The 18870-nt window shown below is 40.6% G+C and overlaps 1 protein-coding gene across 3 annotated transcripts in view; it reads left to right on the top strand.

The window, feature by feature from the left end:
- Positions 1 to 18870, top strand: part of LOC116065206 (interferon-induced very large GTPase 1-like) — a 48406-nt gene that overhangs the window by 4435 nt on the left and 25101 nt on the right. For 2 of the 3 annotated variants that reach the window (XM_035996473.1, XM_035996475.1), the window contains 2 exons: positions 233 to 341; positions 481 to 612. In XM_035996473.1, the coding sequence (XP_035852366.1) occupies positions 528 to 612 (85 nt within the window). In that variant the 5' untranslated portion in view covers positions 233 to 341; positions 481 to 527. Of the gene's footprint in view, positions 1 to 232; positions 342 to 480; positions 613 to 3230; positions 3266 to 3611; positions 3721 to 3900; positions 3942 to 18870 lie in introns of all 3 variants that reach the window. The other variant, XM_035996474.1, reaches the window with a different exon arrangement.

The raw sequence follows: 18870 nt of genomic DNA, 5'->3' as shown, positions 1-18870 counted from the left end.
CACATCTGAATAAACACTTCTTCACAGACAAAGATTTAAACTGTACATATAATTTGACCTGTTTTTTTGTAGTCTTTTACTGAATTGGTGCATCACTGTGTGATATTGATTTGAGTGTTGTACATTCATCTTGTTGCTGTTTTCTTGTCTCACTTACTAATGAAGACATTCTTAATCTCAGATGCTCTAACCAGGTGAACTAAAGGTTAAATGAAATGATGTGTTTTCTTAGTGTGATCCAGTGAATGAACCTGGTGAAGGTGAACACTCAGAGAAGAATGATGACAACACAGGAGGAGAGTCTGAAATCACATCTGTATCATCTGCAAACAATGAGAAAGGTAATATTTTAATGAAAAATGTCAATGTACAGTTACATCGATTTCAACAGTAATATTATTTAATTCCAACAGTGTCAATAAAATAGGGAACTAACTAATTAAGCTAATGTGATATTTGCTGGCTTTGACCCTTCAACAGGAGAGGCTGATGAAGTTAAAGATGTCAGCAATGAAAGCAGCAGTAAGATGACTGAGGGGTCGATGGAGGAGAGTGACGCAGTGAAGGACACAAGTCCAACCTCTCAGACTGTTTCAACAGCAACCAAACAACGTGAGAATGATCTTAGTCTTTTATTGTTGCATTGCATTTCTGCAAAATCTGCAAAACTAAAGTTAAAAATAAGCACACTGGCCCTCATTTATCAACCTAACATACAAACATATCACACCAATCAGAGCGTAAGAATGGTCGTACATTGATAAATGCAGCGGCTGGAAACGTAATTTAAATATCACGCCCCTTTATATGCCCCAATATATTCTGGGTTTTGAGGCCTCGCCCCTACAATTTACTACATGGTGAGATGTAATCCGGCTGAGAAGCGGCACTTTCCAGAGGTGGAGATTGAAACCCTGATATCGCAGGTTTATTGGCACTTACGTTTGTAGATTTGGCAGCCTGAAAACTATTATTATAGGCTGTAGAAAGAATGGGGAATGGAAAGAGATCACTGATGCAGTCAACAGTGTTGCCGTGGTAAATCGGACTCCAACTGAAGTTTATTTAATTTATACATCCTTGACATATGTATGCTAGTCCCCATAGTAATATACAGGCTTATATTGCAATATCTTAGGCCTACATGGTGTACCTATATTTAAATAAACACACAGTAGCGGAGTTTATGCAGTGTCTTTTATTTTACTTGTGTTTTTTTCATGAGTCAGAACTGTGAGGGAGAGCGCATGTCCTCCGCCCCCCGTGCTGGACCACCACCCCGACCCTGTCTCCTGACAGCAGAGGGGCTGGAAAAACCAGCCGAAATATGTCGGTCAATGGCAGAAATAAATGTTGTGCATCGTCATGTTTCCTGTACTGTATCATTGCCAAACATAACACTATACCTTTTAAAAGCGAGGAATGATATCTTGTCTCCTTGGTATAGCCCCCAGTTGGGGCTGTGCTGGACACTGCTCTCTGGGCATCGGGTCATCTGGCTCCAGAACCCCACAGGCTAAAACAATGTTGCAGAATTTGTCCGCCGTGTATAGTAGGGTCCCCCCCGCTGATGCAAGACCATGAGCCATCTGCCCTTAATCAATCCGATGGGGCGCTCCACCGTGGCCCGTGTGCGTACGTGTGCACTGTTGTATCGGCGAATAGAGGGCTTTTAAAAGAACCAGATCTGCCATTGCTGATAAGTGATCAACTGATGACTTCTCCTTCTCCTGATAAACTTTTTATATGCTGCACCGCAAGTCCACACTGACTCGAAAACTCGCGTACACGACTTCAGACCAGACGTGAGATTTTATCGCAGCCTACACTCACGTTCAAATTGATAAATCCCTTGCTTTGCGTAGGAATCGGCGTACGCCCGTCTTATGCCTGTTTTTGGTCGTACGCACGTTTCATAAATGAGGGCCACTATCTCTAATTGATAAAGAAGAGATGCATCTTGCTGAACAATTAACTCGTTTAATACACAAATCATTATTGCAAATGAATCTCAACTAAATATGCTAAACCTGGAATAGTTAACTGACCAAATGATGTATTTTATGCTTTATTTGTTGATCCTTTAGAGGAGGTTAACCTTTAGGTTGGAAACCACTGGATTCTAACTGTGTATAAAGTAATGAAAACTAGCTCCACCTCAACCAGCTTCAACAAGAAAATGCCTCTTCTATATTGATATATCAGTATTAACAATCTAATACTGTCATTTATAATACTATATCAGTTACAGGGGGCATTTTTCTGCAGGACAAGTAGGCTACTTTTATTAAAAATGATTTTGAATTAGAAACTATTATTGAAATGAAGTATTTTCTTTCATCACTTTAAAGTAATGTAAAAGAAAACAAAGAGAGTACAGAATAATCAAATACCAGCTATCCAAACACTACTGTCCATCTGGTTACACCATCAAATATTTGCTTTTACATACACACTGACATCTTCTTTCATGTTACAGCCCTCACCTACATGTCTCTGTCATTATGATGTATCTGTCCTCACTTTGTCTGTTTATTTGTGTCCACCTCTCAGTCTGACCAAGTATATCACGTACAGTATATTTGTACATACTCCCTTCTGTGTGAGCAGGCTATTGTCCCTCTATGATGTCTGCCTGGTCCATGTAACTGTGGTAGCTAAAGCTCAGTATCTCCTCCAGCTGTGTACAGTTTTTGATGGCTGAGAAGTTGCATCTCCAAACCAAATTTGACAACAAGTTGCACCAAGATTTGAAGATGAACATTTTACATATAAGGATTTACAAAATAAGGAACTGTTAAACACATCTTGAGAGTTATACAGATCATTAGAAAAACCCTTTAGTCCACATTGATCCCAGAGGCTAACACAGAGCATCACTGGACCATTTGAGGATACAATTGTACTTAAACATTTGACTTTTGTTCAAGAACAACAAGAAATACATTAACTGTTGTGTGAATAACATCTATTGCTTTGAGTGCACACAGTGTTTTAAGAAATCACGATTTTTATTTCATGTTTGTGCAAAAGCAACTGAGAAGAACTATAAAACTTCAATATTTCATTCTGGCCTTAATGTTATATTGTGGTAAAAATGCCTCCAGAATTATTTTATAATCCAACACTGAAATGTATTAAATATAATAAACATAGGATGGTTAGCTAATCCAGTGTTTTTATTTTTATTTTGATCTTGTTCAATCTGTGTTTCTCATGTAACTCTGCAGTAGAGGAGTTGGAGGAGAATCCAGATGAAATCAAGGTAAAGATAAGATTGTTTCACCTTCATTAGTGATCATCATTATAGAGCAGCATCTGTTTTCTAAAACTAACTCTATTTTCTGAGGTTATTCAGATCAGATTTGAAGTCTTACACCCAAACAGTTCTTCACAGATGAAGATTGAAACTGTGCATATCATTTTACCTTGCTTTTATATATTTTTTGGTCCTTTACTGGATTTGTGTTTTACTGTATGTTATTGATATTGAGCTTTGTACATTCATCTTGTTGCTGTTTTCTTGTCTCACTTACTAATGAAGACATTCTTAATCTCAGATGCTCTAACCTGGTGAACTAAAGGTTAAATGAAATGATGTGTTTTCTTAGTGTGATCCAGTGAATGAACCTGGTGAAGGTGAACACTCAGAGAAGAATGATGACAACACAGGAGGAGAGTCTGAAATTACATCTGTATCATCTGCAAACAATGAGAAAGGTAATATTTTTTTAGGTGTATTTATTTTTTGTGCAGAAGAGTTAAATCTTGTGGATCAGTGAACTCTGTGAATATACACTTAATTGTTGCACATACATCTTATTAATCTGCAATAGTTAACTGATCAAAACAATATCATGTTTGATCCTGGTATCTGCTTGTTCTTCCATTATCCTGCAGTAGACAAGCTGGAGGAGAGTGCAGCTGAATCAGAGGTGAAGGTGAGATTGTTTTGGTCCTTAATAGTCATACAGCAATGTTTTTTTTATATGTTATTTATTTTCAGCTGAAGATTGGAGCTAATTGCCTTGTAATGTTAGAATAAAACTGAGTTTGACTCCATGAACTATCTGGTTGGACACACTGATCAGTTAAAAACACTTTATATTATATTATACTATTTTTGGTTTTGTTTTAGTCTGAACAGGTATATATATATATACACACAGTACTGTGCAAAAGTTTCAGGCAGGTATGAAAAATGCTGTAAACTAAGAATGCTTTCAAAAATGTAAGTGTTAATAGTTTATTTTCATCAATTAACAAAATGCAGTGAATGAACAGAAGAGGAGTCTAAATCAAATAAATATTTAGTGTGACCACCCTTTGCCTTCAAGACAGCATCAATTCTTCTAGGTACACTTGCACACAGTTTTTGAAGGAACTCGGCTGGTAGGTTGTTCCAAACATCTTGGAGAACTAACCACAGATCTTCTGAGGATGTAGGCTTCCTCAAATCCTTCTGTCTCTTCATGTAATCCCAGACAGACTCGATGATGCTGAGATCAAGGCTCTGTGAGGGCCATGCCATCACTTCCAGGACTTATTGTTCTTCTTTACGCTGAAGATAGTTCTTAATGACCTTGAAATTTAAAAAATTTGACTCATCAGTCCAGAGCACCTGCTGCCATTTTTCTGCACCCCAGTTCATATGTTTTCATGCATAGTTGAGTCGCTTGGCCTTGTTTCTATGTCGGAGGTTTGGCTTTTTGGCTGCAACTCTCCATGAAGACCACTTCTGTTCAGATTTCTCTGGACAGTAGATGGGTGTACCTGGGTGGGTCCCACTGGTTTCTGCCAGTTCTGAGCTGATGGCACTGCTGGACATCTTTCGATTTCGAAGGGAAATAAGCTTGATGTGTTTTTCATTTTCTGCACTAACTTTCCTTGGCCGACCACTGCATCAACGATCCTCAATGTTGCCCATTTCTTTGTGCTTTTTCAAAAGAGGTTGAACAGCACATCTTGAAACACCAGTCTGCTTTAAAATATTTGTCTGGCATCATGACTTTGCGTAAACATACACGCCACTTTCCTTTAGCCAAATGGCGTGTTATATGTATGCATTTTCAGCTATCCACGTGTATGTCTATGCTGTATACAGCAGATGTAAACATACCCACCACGTGGCGTCGCCACGTTGCGTGTACTACCGCGAGAAGAAGAACATTGGGAAAGGCTTTAGTAACACAAAAAAGCGACAAAAACACAGAAAATAATGACAAAAACACGCTTAGGAAAACATTAAAACGGTTGGGTTTAGGAAAGAAACATTGGGGAAGGCTTTAAAAAAATTTTTTTTTTTAAAAAACGGCTGAAAATCGCCACACACAGGACGCGAACCCGGCTCTCCTGGGTGAAAGTCCTGTGTTATACTACTCGCTATGTCAAAAATTCACTCGTAATGTAGGACAGTGGCGGGCGAATTGCGTTGATAAACACGCTAAAAAACGATTATGCGTCTTGATAACACGCCTAAATGGAATACGAATTGGCGTGTCATACATACGCCACTTCATGAGATCAGTCTGCTGGGAGAGACTTTGCTGATGTAGTATAACTACCTATATACTTTACCCAGTAAGCACACATACGTCGCCACGATGTATTGGCGATGTAATCAAAAGGTGGCGGGGATACGTAGGATATTGGTCGTTTGCTCACTGGCACGACGTCCCCGGGACGTCGATGCTCTACATTTCAGCGACATGTAGCCGCTCTCTCCGCGACGTATATATATTAGGGCTGTCAAAATAACGCGTTCATTTTGATTAATTAATCTGAGAAAAAAATAACGTGTTAAAAAAAATAACGCAGATTAATCCATTCCATATTGACGTTTGATCCGGAGTCGTTCTAGCCACCATTGAACTGTAAAATGAAGGAGGGAGACGAGAATGTGCTGCCTGGATCATTAATTGGAACATTTACTTGTAAAAATCTTCTTCCTGCCAACCCTGGCTACCGAAATCTGGTACTACTGATATGTCTGCTCTTCTCTCTGATGCTCTGAAGACAATACAGGCAACACAAACACCGCTGCATGTGACGCTAGTTAACACTATACTCGACAGCAGCTAATGTTAGCTTACCGCTAGCTAGTTAACACTATACTCGACGGCAGCTAATGTTAGCTTACCGCTAGCTAGTTAACACTATACTCGACAGCAGCTAATGTTAGCCTACCGCTAGCTAGTTAACACTATACTCGACAGCAGCTAACGTTAGCCTACCGCTAGCTAGTTAACACTATACTCGACAGCAGCTAATGTTAGCCTACCGCTAGCTAGTTAACACTATACTCGACAGCAGCTAACGTTAGCCTACCGCTAGCTAGTTAACACTATACTCGACAGCAGCTAATGTTAGCCTACCGCTAGCTAGTAGCTGGATTAAACACGGTTACAATGCTGACAGCTAACGCTAAACGGTGTAAAGTTTGACTGTGTTTTACTGTAGAGGATTCAACACCGGTAACAATCTGCAGCTGCCGTCGGAAAAACAACACAGACGGTGCGTTCAATGAAACTGGTAAACTACAGCCTCGTGGTGCATTTGTAGTTATTGTAAATGTCCTTTTCCCATCTGGTGGTTGTTTTTGTCATTCAACAGCAATTTACTAGTGAAATAAGTTATTGTTATTATTATACATTATTATTAAATCATTTAATTTGGACCATATGGCCTTAGCAATAAACAAGCCGTTCTTTAATTATTATTATTAATAATTATCGGTTCAGGCACCGTTAATTATGTATGCGATTCATTTTGATTAATTAATCACAGAGTATGTAATTAATTAGATTAATGTTTTTAATCGATTGACAGCCCTAATATATATATACATCGTTCCAACGTATTTCATACGTCGTGCATATGCACTCATATACATTGTTCTAACGTGTGTCATACATCGTACAGATGCGGGCTCATATACATCGTTCTAATGTATGTTATATGTCGTACAGATTAAGGCTCATATACATCGTTCTAATGTATGTTATACGTCGTACAGATTAAAGCTCATATACATCGTTCTAACGTATGTCATACATCGTACAGATGCGGGCTCATACACATCGTCCCAACATCTGCTATAGATCTTACAGTTGCAGTCTCAGGCACATCTTCCTGTTATACGTAGTACAGATGTCAGGAAGATGTGCCAATCAATTGATCCTGCATTAACCCATTTAACGAAACTGGTCAGTATAGGTCACACGAAATTACTTTAAATATCTTTACTAAATTGAATTGGTAAAGTAAGATAGATAAATCATACACAAATACTTATAATAATACATTTTATTTATAAAGCGCTTTTCAGGGTACTCAAACACAATTTACACAAGTTCAAATTATTATAGAAAATAGCACACTGTACCACATTAAAAGCTATTCTTATATGTAGCTAGATTTGGGGATAATCATCCTACATTGGTCTATACTAAGGGCTAATGTACAAAAACACTGTTAAAAGCTTAAACCAGTGTTTTTTAAAGTCTGAGACTGTGGGCTTCCCTCAGGCAAAGAGCTGGGGCACGCACATTTCCTGGGAACGGTGTGCAACGGCTTGAGTTGTTTTCTCTTGTTTGGTGGGTGTGTCTCTCGATTATTGGCTGTGTTCCAGGTGATACCCGATCAGTAGAGATGTGTATGTAAACCCGTGGTAATAAAAAGGTGCTTGCACACACAACAGGATGTCCAACGCACCCTGTTTCAGTTTTAAAAAACATCACTTTCTCAATTTTTTGATGCCTATGGGATCATGGTAATGTTATTTGAACCCAAAGACACTGAACAATTGAGCCAAGAATAACATTTATTTATTAAGAAAATTCATTATTTTTCTTAAGGGACTGTTCGGTATTTATGGAATGGACCACCGGAGGAAAATAGGGGAGGGTCATGTCTTTTTATTTTTTGCTGAGGGGAGGGTCATCCAACATTTTTTAGTCTGGGTGGAGGGGGTCACCCAACTTTTTTATTCATGAAAAGAGCAAAATTTCAAAGTGGCTTGTTTGGTGCATATTTATCCATGTAGCTCTCAGTCTCGGCCCCCTAGCAGATGGTCTGACCGCATACGCAGAGTTTGCTGGGGGGGCAGGAGGAGCACTGCCCCCCTGGTGGCTCAAACAGGTAATTGCATTGTTTAAAAGAATTGTGGAATAATTACATCTGGCATGACCAGATATTAAATAAATATCTTAAATAACACAAAACAACTAAATGGTGATAGGTAATACATCTGATTTCGTAAAAAAAATATTACCTGGCTGACGATGGGAGCAGCAGGACGCAAAAAACGAAAGTTACTGTTGCACTAGTCTGGACATCTTACCGTGCCAACCTTGCAATAAAGGTTTCCTAAATGCCATGTATATAAATGTGATGTCAGTTTACTAATTGATTGCGTGTTTTGTGTAGATTTGGACTTTTATACGTTTATTCCACTTTGTTTAAACGGCGAAGTGGAGAGGCCTCGTATGTGACGCTCGTATCGGCCTTGCTGGATACACCGTGTCATTTACCTTTTTGTGGATTTACTGATCGCTGTGGATTACTTTTTTTCGTGTCATTGGATTACGGCAAAATACGGATCTTTTTTTCTCAACGTGTCTTAACGTTTTATGGTGAGTTTGGAGAGGCATCTCAACAGACTGTAGGTCCAACACTGATTGTTCACCGTTACATTTTAGTTGAATTTAAGCGTCTGTCTATTGCGTTCCAAAACAGCCGTGCCGCGATTGGATTTCATAAGGGCGAATTGTTAAATTGTTACAATGTAACTTAAAAACTTTAAAAATAAACATATGTGTTTTGGAATACAATATAATGTTCAGCTTCGGCAGCTTTAACTATGTGCTAAAATATACAATGACGATAGTGACAAGTCCATAGCAACCAGTGTTGAATTGGTTATATCCCAGCGTCCTTTGCTGAATGGTCTCAATGTTTTATTGTTTTATTTCATATGAATACTAGTTTACTAGAGGAGTAACTTAGTATCTGAAGTAATGCAGTAATGCATGAAGTGTGCATTTAGTTTTCATGCTTATTGTGTTTCCACAATAATGTTAGTAAGTAAATCTACTGAAATGGCCACCACACCATAACAGAGGAGAGTGATGTGTAAGATGAGAATGCAGAGGTTAACTCTGTATGTCATGGCTGTAAAAATCAAATGGTATCTGTACCCTGCTACAGCCTCTGCTCCAGTCTGTTGCCACTCGGGGAAGTGCTTGATGGCCGGCTTCGTACTCAGGAAAGTAGGATTCCTCGGTGGTGCTGCTGCTGCTGTGACAAGAACAAAAGATTTGGGTTTTGTGCATTATTCGAAGAAGTATCTTTTAATGCATAGATGTTATTTTTATTTTATTTTTTGTTTCTTCTCCCTTTGTTTTTGGTGGTTGAGTTATTTATTTTTTTGCAGATGTGAAGACCGGTTTCATTAAGTAGAATATGGCAAGCCAAATGTCGTTAACGTAGTTAAAGCAGCCATATTATGCTCATTTTCAGGTTCATAATTGTATTTTAAGGTTGTACCAGAATAGGTTTACATGGTTTAATTTTCAAAAAACACCATATTTGTGTTGTACTGCACCGCTCTCTCTCACTGCTGCAGATCCTCTTTTCACCAGGTCTCTGTTTTAGCTACAGAGTGAGACCTCTTTTCTTCTTCTTCTTCTGTACTATCTTTGATTGCACTGCACATGCCCAGTAGCTCAGATGTAGATCATGTCAGCTAGCTAGCTCCATAGACAGTAAAAGAAAGGCTGTTTCTACAACTTTGGTCAGTTACAAGGCAGGATTAGCTGGGAGACTTCTAAATGAGGGCGCACATGGAAGTAGTTCTTTTGTAGATTATGGTGAACTTGTGTGTGTTGTAGCAGTGCTTTGCTATTGAGAACGAGGTAGCATGCTAGCGTTAGCATGCTAGCATTAGCCATAGCGTTAGCATGCTAACGCTACGAGCTAATGGTTGCGGTTAGCCTGCTCGTTTCGGCTTGTGACGTCACAAGCCGTGCCGATTTTGAACAGCTCACCCAGAGACTGAAGGCAGGACACATTCAGAAACCGTATCTCACTCTAAACAGCATGGGTGGATTGTTTTAAAAAATTGTATGTGTGTGGAAGCACCAGAGACACAACATAACACCCCAAATCCCAGAAAAAGTGATTTTTTTCATAATATGGGCACTTTAAATTCTCTGCTAAATTTTCCTCAGAAGCTCCAATTCAGCCTTTCAATATAATTGAAACACGATCTGTTTCCTGAACTTAACTAGTCGTTTTGGTGCCTAAACTTAACTGTTGTCACCGTAGCTGTATCCCATCTAGCCTCAACCGCTGTTAAAGCGCCATTCTGACAATATGTATTTAGATCACTTTGTAAATGAAAGCTTTAAATAGCATGTTATACATCGTCCCATTAAATATACCATAACTTTCTCTCTAAAAGGGCTAACATCAAGGTTTCATAGTAATCACAATTATTTAAAATGTTTTTACTTTTGATACCAAAGGTGCCATTTTATGCTGTTCTTTTATGAGGATGCAGTATTTTTAGTATTGTAAACTACTGTTTTGCAATGAACACGGTGTATTCCTGACATTTTGTAGAAGATGGTGATATTCTTAGCAAGAACCACCTTTTTAATGAGGGATAACTAGTGAAACAAACAACAACTAACAGTTTACCAAAGTTGTCCTTGCTATAAACATGAAACGGAAAAGTACCAATCAAATTATTGTGATATTGATCTCAAAGTCAAATGTGATTCAATATGTCCATCGAACGTGTTTAGTCCCTGTTAAAGCCGATTATAAACCGATAATGTCAGTTTTAGGTTAGATTAGCTAGGCATATGGTCAATTTAGCTTCAACAAAAAGTAAAACATAAAGTTAAGTGACTGGACAGTAACTACATTAAGCTAACGCTAGCTTGACAGGTAAATTGTTTTTATTTAAGTAATCAACGTTAGTGATCAGTAAGAAAATGATGGTAACAGGTGACGATGCTCATTGGAGTGTTTTGAAGGCTAACGTTAGCTAACGAAAACGGGCACCATCTAATAACTGATGTTTTATGACCATTGGCACTCCAAATTTGACTACCAAACAAATTTTCATAGCTAGCTACCACACACACATCATATCATATCTCGGCCAAATTAAATGTTATCAGCAAAGAACTTGACCAAATTTGGCAAACGATCGGCCTTTAGGGGGCGCTATAAGCAACGTTTATTTGTTTTGGCCAATAACTCCATGTGGGATAATGGGAAATTTGCAATTGCAATATCTCTGCCACAGTAAATGCAATCAAGACGAAACTTGTGGGGCTCGTTCAGCATGCTGCTCTGAGGCTCTCTACCAAATTTGGTAGGTGAAGATCAGCCATTAGGGGGCGCTATAATCAACGTAGACGAGTTTTGGCCCTTTTACTCAATGTTAATGGGATATTTGCAATGGAAATGTACCACAGACCTTGCAGCTCACACGTCTCAATATTTACTGATGTTTGCCTCCTACCGTTTTTGGTTTTTACTTTTGCGTGCTCCTTTGGTTTTTTACAATAAACAAACTTTTTAACCCACCTGACAAAATTTCTACAACCTTCACAGTCGACGAATGCAACTCTTTTCTCTCACTTTTTCAATCCAAAATCAACACCATTCATAGGCGCCGATGAAAATACTGAGCACCCACGTGTGCCGGACTGCCATTAGGCTGCATTCATTTACAATTAAACATTGCAGTTGGTGCTAAGTGGAGCGTCTGTTATAGTGTGATTGGTTATGTCGGTGGCATTGATTCTTAATTTCCCACGAAGCTGATCGCGGTAACGTGTCAGTTGAACTTTTCATCTCCATTCCCATCCGTATATCATTGTTAAAGGTAGTCTGTATATGCATGGAGGTGAACTGTTGACCTCTACGTTTGCAACGGCGATGTACCGCAGACGTTGCGGCTCGCGCCTCGCACCTCTCCATATTTAGCGGCATTTGCCTCCCCGCCGCCCGGCTTCGGGTTCCGCTTTCGCACGCTCCCCGGGGCGTCGGGGGCGACTGGCGTGGGTGGCTTGGGCCCCGTCATAACTGCTTGCAGTTCTAATTATGTTTTTGTATTTTCCTCCTAAGTGTCTCCACAACCTTTGTCTTAGGGCTGCATGATATGAGGAAAATATGCAACTACTTTGTTAGTATTCTGCTGAAATACAACACATTATTTGTTGAATAAGAAAGAAAGTATTTAATTCATTGTCAATAATCTTTTATTTAACAAAATTGAACGTTGAACTGAATACAAAAGGCATCAATACAAAAGAAAGAATTACATTTTAAAGTGAGTATAAAGTAACATATTTCCTCATCTGTAAACTTTGAGAAACTCAAATTGTTGTTGTAAAGTACCCATCTGCCATTTAGTGGCTCTTATTTCGGCATTCTGTCCCTAAAAAAGTTTAAATCGAAAATCCAATCGTGGATTTGGAAAACCGGAGAAAAATGAAGTAGAGATCCATGTTGACTTCCTGATTGGGTGTTATTGGTCCCACAGTGTTCTTCCCTGATTCGTCACGCCCCTATCACATGACCCTTTTCTGGAAGAACATCTTTCAAATTCTGCATTTAATAATGCTGCTGCTGCCTACATGTCCTCAACAATGCGCAAGAGGGAAGATAGTATTTGAGTCATTTGCGACAATTCCTGTGTCCAGTGGCCTAACCAACCTTACACTGTGTTTCATGTGGATGAGGCTTAAGAATAATTTTGTTTTCGTTAGAATGAGCCCTTCATATCTACATAGGGAGCAGGTCTTCTTTACGAAGTCTGCCATGAGGGAAGACCACCGTAGGTTTTTCTACTCACTTGGAAAAGGGAGGTGTGTTTTACTTCAGTTTGACAGAACTGTCTGATTTTTGCAGGAAACCATGATTAACGCAGTGGACCTTCTCAACACTCTGGAGAATTTAAAAGTTGATGAATTTACGAAATTCAAATGGCATCTGCAGCAGCCAAACATCCTGGAAGGCTACCAAAGCATCAAAGTGGCCAAGCTGGAGAAGGCAGAAAGGCATGACACAGTGACTGTGATGGTGAATACCTATCAACTTCATGGAGCTCTGAAGGTGACCAAGAAGGTTTTAGAGATGATCAACAGGAATGATCTAGCGCAGAGTCTGTCAGACACCAGCTCAGGACCAGAAGGTCAGTCAGTCTTTTTAAAATGTATTTTCAGGTAGAAAGAATGAAGTGTGCTTTTGCATCACACTGGCATAGTGTATGTAATGGGTTGACTGACTGTGAGGAGTATTTGCGTGTTTTTAATTTAATTTAATTGTAACAGTACCTTTTCGGGTGAGTGCTGTTTATGACAGTAATGCATCGATGATAATTCAAATGTTACTACGCATTTCCACACAGAGTCAGTGGATGTCAGTGATGTTGGAGAGACTTCACAGAACAGAGGAACTCCCTCCTCTCAGAGCAAAGGTAAGCTGCTGTATTCTCTGGTCAGTATGGAAGCCCTGAGTGACAAAGTGGCAGTTTGAAGTTTGAAAAAATATAGTCTTAGTAAGTTAGTGACTCCATTCTCCAACAAGTAAATTATGGTGTACTACAATTTACTTGAAGAACTTTAGCTTCCCGAGCTAATGTGAAAGCGTTGACATATGAAAGCATCAAACATGCATTTTAGATGAAGGAGATGAGCAGATATCCAGTAGTTCCTTGTCCCCGTGTGCTCAGCGCCGTTAAAGTGTATGTACGGGACGCAGGAAGTTTCTACCCAGAAGGTATTGAAAACAAACACTGTAGTGCTGCTCAGCTCTATTGTAGTCCAGCCTTTACTTCAGAGGCAAACGTGCATCACTTTGTAACACACGTTATAATGCTCACCTAGCTGCTAGCGTAGCACACCCTCATACTCTGACTGGTCATACTCTGCTTCTGACTGGCTAGTAGTCCTTACCTAGGTACTGTTAGGACAAATCTCTACAAATTGGGAACAATAAAGCCACTTGGAGTAGGTGGCTCAGTGTTAAGGCAGTTACACACCAACCAGACGGCCGACCGTTGGCAGAAAAGGCCGTTGGACTGATCAGGCTCCCCAAGTTGGTCAAAAAAGTGCCTCAGAACACACCAAACACAACTCCATAACAGCAGGCAGCGCTAATCTGTATTGTCACCCAAAAAATGAAAACCGTCAGAACACGTCACATGGATCTGGCAGCTGCTTCCGGATTTTGGATTTTTCGAACGGCCATTACTGGCGACTCATTCAGATTACGATCTCATATTGTACTAAAATAGTTCACTGAAACGTGTTTCTGAAAACATTTTAAGCGAGAAATAGGCAGTGCAGTTGCTGAATCTGTCTTCATTTCAGATCAACAAAGGTCAGTTCAAATCAGAAGGTTTTCGTCAGATTTTGAGAGACTCTAGTCACGCTCATCCCGCTTGCCATTTCCGCGTGAATCCCGACCACCCTGTCTCCGACTGAACATGTCAGGTCAGCGAAAATGAAGTCCGACAGCCCCTCAGACGGACGACAGCACGGAACACACCGAACAGACTCGAGTCACTGACCTCGCCAGACTGTCCGACGGCCGATTATCGGGCTGGTGTGTAACTGCTTTTAAGTTAACCGAGGACCCGCTATAAACTATGTTGTACAGCGATGAGCAGCTTTACAGCTTCCTCAAGTTTAACCCAACTTAAAGTGCCCATATTATGAAAAAAACACTTTTTCTGGGATTTGGGGTGTTATGTTGTGTCTCTGGTGCTTCCACACTCATACAAACTTTGAAAAAAATCCACCCATGCTGTTTAGAGTGAGATACAGTTTCTGAATGTGTCCTGCCTTCAGTCTCTGGGTGAGCTGTTCAAAATCGGCACGGTTTGTGACGTCACAAGCCGAAACGAGCAGGCTAACCGCAACATTAGCTCGTAGCGTTAGCATGCTAACGTTAATGCTAACGCTAGCACGCTACCTCGTTCTCAATAGCAAAGCACTGCTACAACACACACAAGTTCACCATAATCTACAAAAGAACTACTTACATGTGCACCCTCATTTAGAAGTCTCCCAGCTAATCCTGCCTTGTAACTGACCGAAGTTGTAGAAACAGCCTTTCTTTTACTGTCTATGGAGCTAGCTAGCTGACATGATCTACATCTGAGCTACTGGGCATGTGCAAGTGCAATCAAAGATAGTACAGAAGAAGAAGAAGAAAAGAGGTCTCACTCTGTAGCTAAAACAGAGACCAGGTGAAAAGAGGATCTGCAGCAGTGGGATAGAGCGGTGCAGTACAACAAAAATATGGTGCTTTTTGAAAATTAAACCATGTAAACCTATTCTGGTACAACCTTAAAATACAATTATGAACCTGAAAATGAGCATAATATGGCTGCTTTAATGTATACATGTGTTGGCGACAAGCACTTGATGTGAAACCAAATAGGCTTTCTCTAACAGACTTTGCATCTGTATCATACAAAGTGGCATTGACAGGATAAATTCAATTTAAAATGTAATAGTATTAAATCGTTACAAGAATTATCTTAAGAAACTTTACAGATAATTTACAAAGACCCAAAAATTTCCCACGAGCAAGCGATTCGGTAGCCTGGGTAAACCCTGACGAACTTCCGGCAAATTTGAGATTTGTTCTGCAAGTCAGTCTGGCGAAGAGCCCATTCAAGCCCATTTCCAATGTCCCCAAAATCGGAGCACCAATCACAACTGCTGAGGCGGGCTTTACACCAATCACAACCGTTGAGGCGGGCTTTACGCAACGATGATAGCGCAGCGACGGCGAGCACCTTTTTGTTTACATTCAACATGACGGCTTCTGAAGCGCAGCGTCACCCGGATCGTTGTTCTGATTGGTTGGACTATCCAATGCGCCCAGAGACATTTGAGCGGTGTCTGTTGGTGACGCCCCTTTGGAAATGAACTGTCAATGAACCTTCCCCAGACCCACTCTCAGTTACAACTGAGAAGGGTCTGGTGTCAACCAGGCTAGCAATTCGGGGCAATAGAGGAAAAACGTCCTGTTAGCCAGAAACCTCAGACAGACCCACACTCTTTGTGGGTGGCATCTGTCGCTGCCGGTTTGGACACAGAAACTGATACAGATATAGAAAAATATGATTGATAATAATTATAGAAGTTGGAATGATGAACAGTGGCAGCTATAGTAACAATAAGATAGTGGAACTATGACTAGAAAAAAAAGTTGTAACAGTTCAGGGCATTGCGGGGCATAGCAGGGGCGTTAAGGGGCACAGTAAGGCATAGCATGGCGTAGGGGGGCGTTGCTGAAATAGTAGGGCATAGCAGGACGTAGGGGGGCGGTGCTGAAATAGTAGGGCATAGCAGGACGTAGGTGGCGGCCACCTAAGCTGGGGTACCCTACCGCCTTAACTAGGTCGTCAAAAAAAAAAGAATCCGCTCCACAAAAGGCTGTCAAGTGCTATTGTCCGAGATGGACAATAGCGCGGACGCGCTTCACACGGCAAGCGGGAAATGACGTGGTCTTTCGCTGTCTGGAGGATAACTAGCCAGTTGATATCGCGCGTGTGTGTCCGTGAGAACAATCGCCATTTCACCGTCGCGTGTGCGTCGGAGTTTGTCAACAAATGTGGTCAGCTGGGGCATGCCCGGGCGGAGACGGGGTGATGGACTTACCGGAGCGTTGGCATACGGTGGGCAGAGAGCATTTATATATGTTTCTCTGTCCTGTTCTACACATCAGTGAGGCTTTCTTCTCTTGTTTCAACGAAGTGAATACATGACAAATTGATTGGAACTATCCATCACCTCTCGCGCGTGGATTCTCAATGTCCCGGCTGTTGCCCGGTCTTTGAGACACAGCTGTTGTCCGAGTGTGTGAAGCTATGGGCTGAGCTCTGTTATCTCAGCGCAGTTTTGGAGAAGAGTTGTCGGGCAAAGTGGAAGAGTGTGTGTCACGGAGGAGAATGGGAGCAATGCCAGTAAAATTAAATTAAACTAGCAAAAGTGGATTTGGACACGCCCTAAATGCACCTGCGCCAGGCGCTTCACGCACGTGCACTTAGATTGTTAAAATAGGGCCCGCTATCTCTAATTGATGAAGAGGAGATGCATTTTGCTGAACAATTAACTTTCTCAATACACAATTAATTATTGCAAAATAAATCTCAACTAAATATGCTAAACCTGGAATAGTTAACTGACCAAATGATGTATTTTATGCTTTATTTGTTGATCCTTTAGAGGAGGTTAACCTTTAGGTTGGAAACCACTGGATTCTAACTGTGTATAAAGTAATGAAAACTAGCTCCACCTCAACCAGCTTCAACAAGAAAATGCCTCTTCTATATTGATGTATCAGTATTAACAATCTAATACTGTCATTTATAATACTATATCAGTTACAGGGGGCATTTTTCTGCAGGACAAGTAGGCTACTTTTATTAAAAATGATTTTGAATGAGAACCTTTTCTTGAAATGAATATGAATGAGTACAGAATAATCAAATACCAGCTATCCAAACACTACTGTCCATCTGGTCACACCATCACATATATGCTTTTGCATCACACTGGCATAGTGTATGTAATGGGTTGACTGACTGTGAGGAGTATTTGCGTGTTTTTAATTTAATTTAATTGTAACAGTACCTTTTCGGGTGAGTGCTGTTTATGACAGTAATGCATCGATGATAATTCAAATGTTACTACGCATTTCCACACAGAGTCAGTGGATGTCAGTGATGTTGGAGAGACTTCACAGAACAGAGGAACTCCCTCCTCTCAGAGCAAAGGTAAGCTGCTGTATTCTCTGGTCAGTATGGAAGCCCTGAGTGACAAAGTGGCAGTTTGAAGTTTGAAAAAATATAGTCTTAGTAAGTTAGTGACTCCATTCTCCAACAAGTAAATTATGGTGTACTACAATTTACTTGAAGAACTTTAGCTTCCCGAGCTAATGTGAAAGCGTTGACATATGAAAGCATCAAACATGCATTTTAGATGAAGGAGATGAGCAGATATCCAGTAGTTCCTTGTCCCCGTGTGCTCAGCGCCGTTAAAGTGTATGTACGGGACGCAGGAAGTTTCTACCCAGAAGGTATTGAAAACAAACACTGTAGTGCTGCTCAGTTCTATTGTAGTCCAGCCTTTACTTCAGAGGCAAACGTGCATCACTTTGTAACACACGTTATAATGCTCACCTAGCTGCTAGCGTAGCACACCCTCATACTCTGACTGGTCATACTCTGCTTCTGACTGGCTAGTAGTCCTTACCTAGGTACTGTTAGGACAAATCTCTACAAATTGGGAACAATAAAGCCACTTGGAGTAGGTGGCTCAGTGTTAAGGCAGTTACACACCAACCAGACGGCCGACCGTTGGCAGAAAAGGCCGTTGGACTGATCAGGCTCCCCAAGTTGGTCAAAAAAGTGCCTCAGAACACACCAAACACAACTCCATAACAGCAGGCAGCGCTAATCTGTATTGTCACCCAAAAAATGAAAACCGTCAGAACATGTCACATGGATCTGGCTGCTGCTTCCGGATTTTGGATTTTTCGAACGGCCATTACTGGCGACTCATTCAGATTACGATCTCATATTGTACTAAAATAGTTCACTGAAACGTGTTTCTGAAAACATTTTAAGCGAGAAATAGGCAGTGCAGTTGCTGAATCTGTCTTCATTTCAGATCAACAAAGGTCAGTTCAAATCAGAAGGTTTTCGTCAGATTTTGAGAGACTCTAGTCACGCTCATCCCGCTTGCCATTTCCGCGTGAATCCCGACCACCCTGTCTCCGACTGAACATGTCAGGTCAGCGAAAATGAAGTCCGACAGCCCCTCAGACGGA

The sequence above is a fragment of the Sander lucioperca genome, chromosome 21 (assembly GCF_008315115.2).
Source record: "Sander lucioperca isolate FBNREF2018 chromosome 21, SLUC_FBN_1.2, whole genome shotgun sequence".
In the NCBI taxonomy this organism is placed as follows: Eukaryota; Metazoa; Chordata; class Actinopteri; order Perciformes; family Percidae; genus Sander; species Sander lucioperca.
This window is presented reverse-complemented; position numbering and strand designations above follow the sequence as displayed.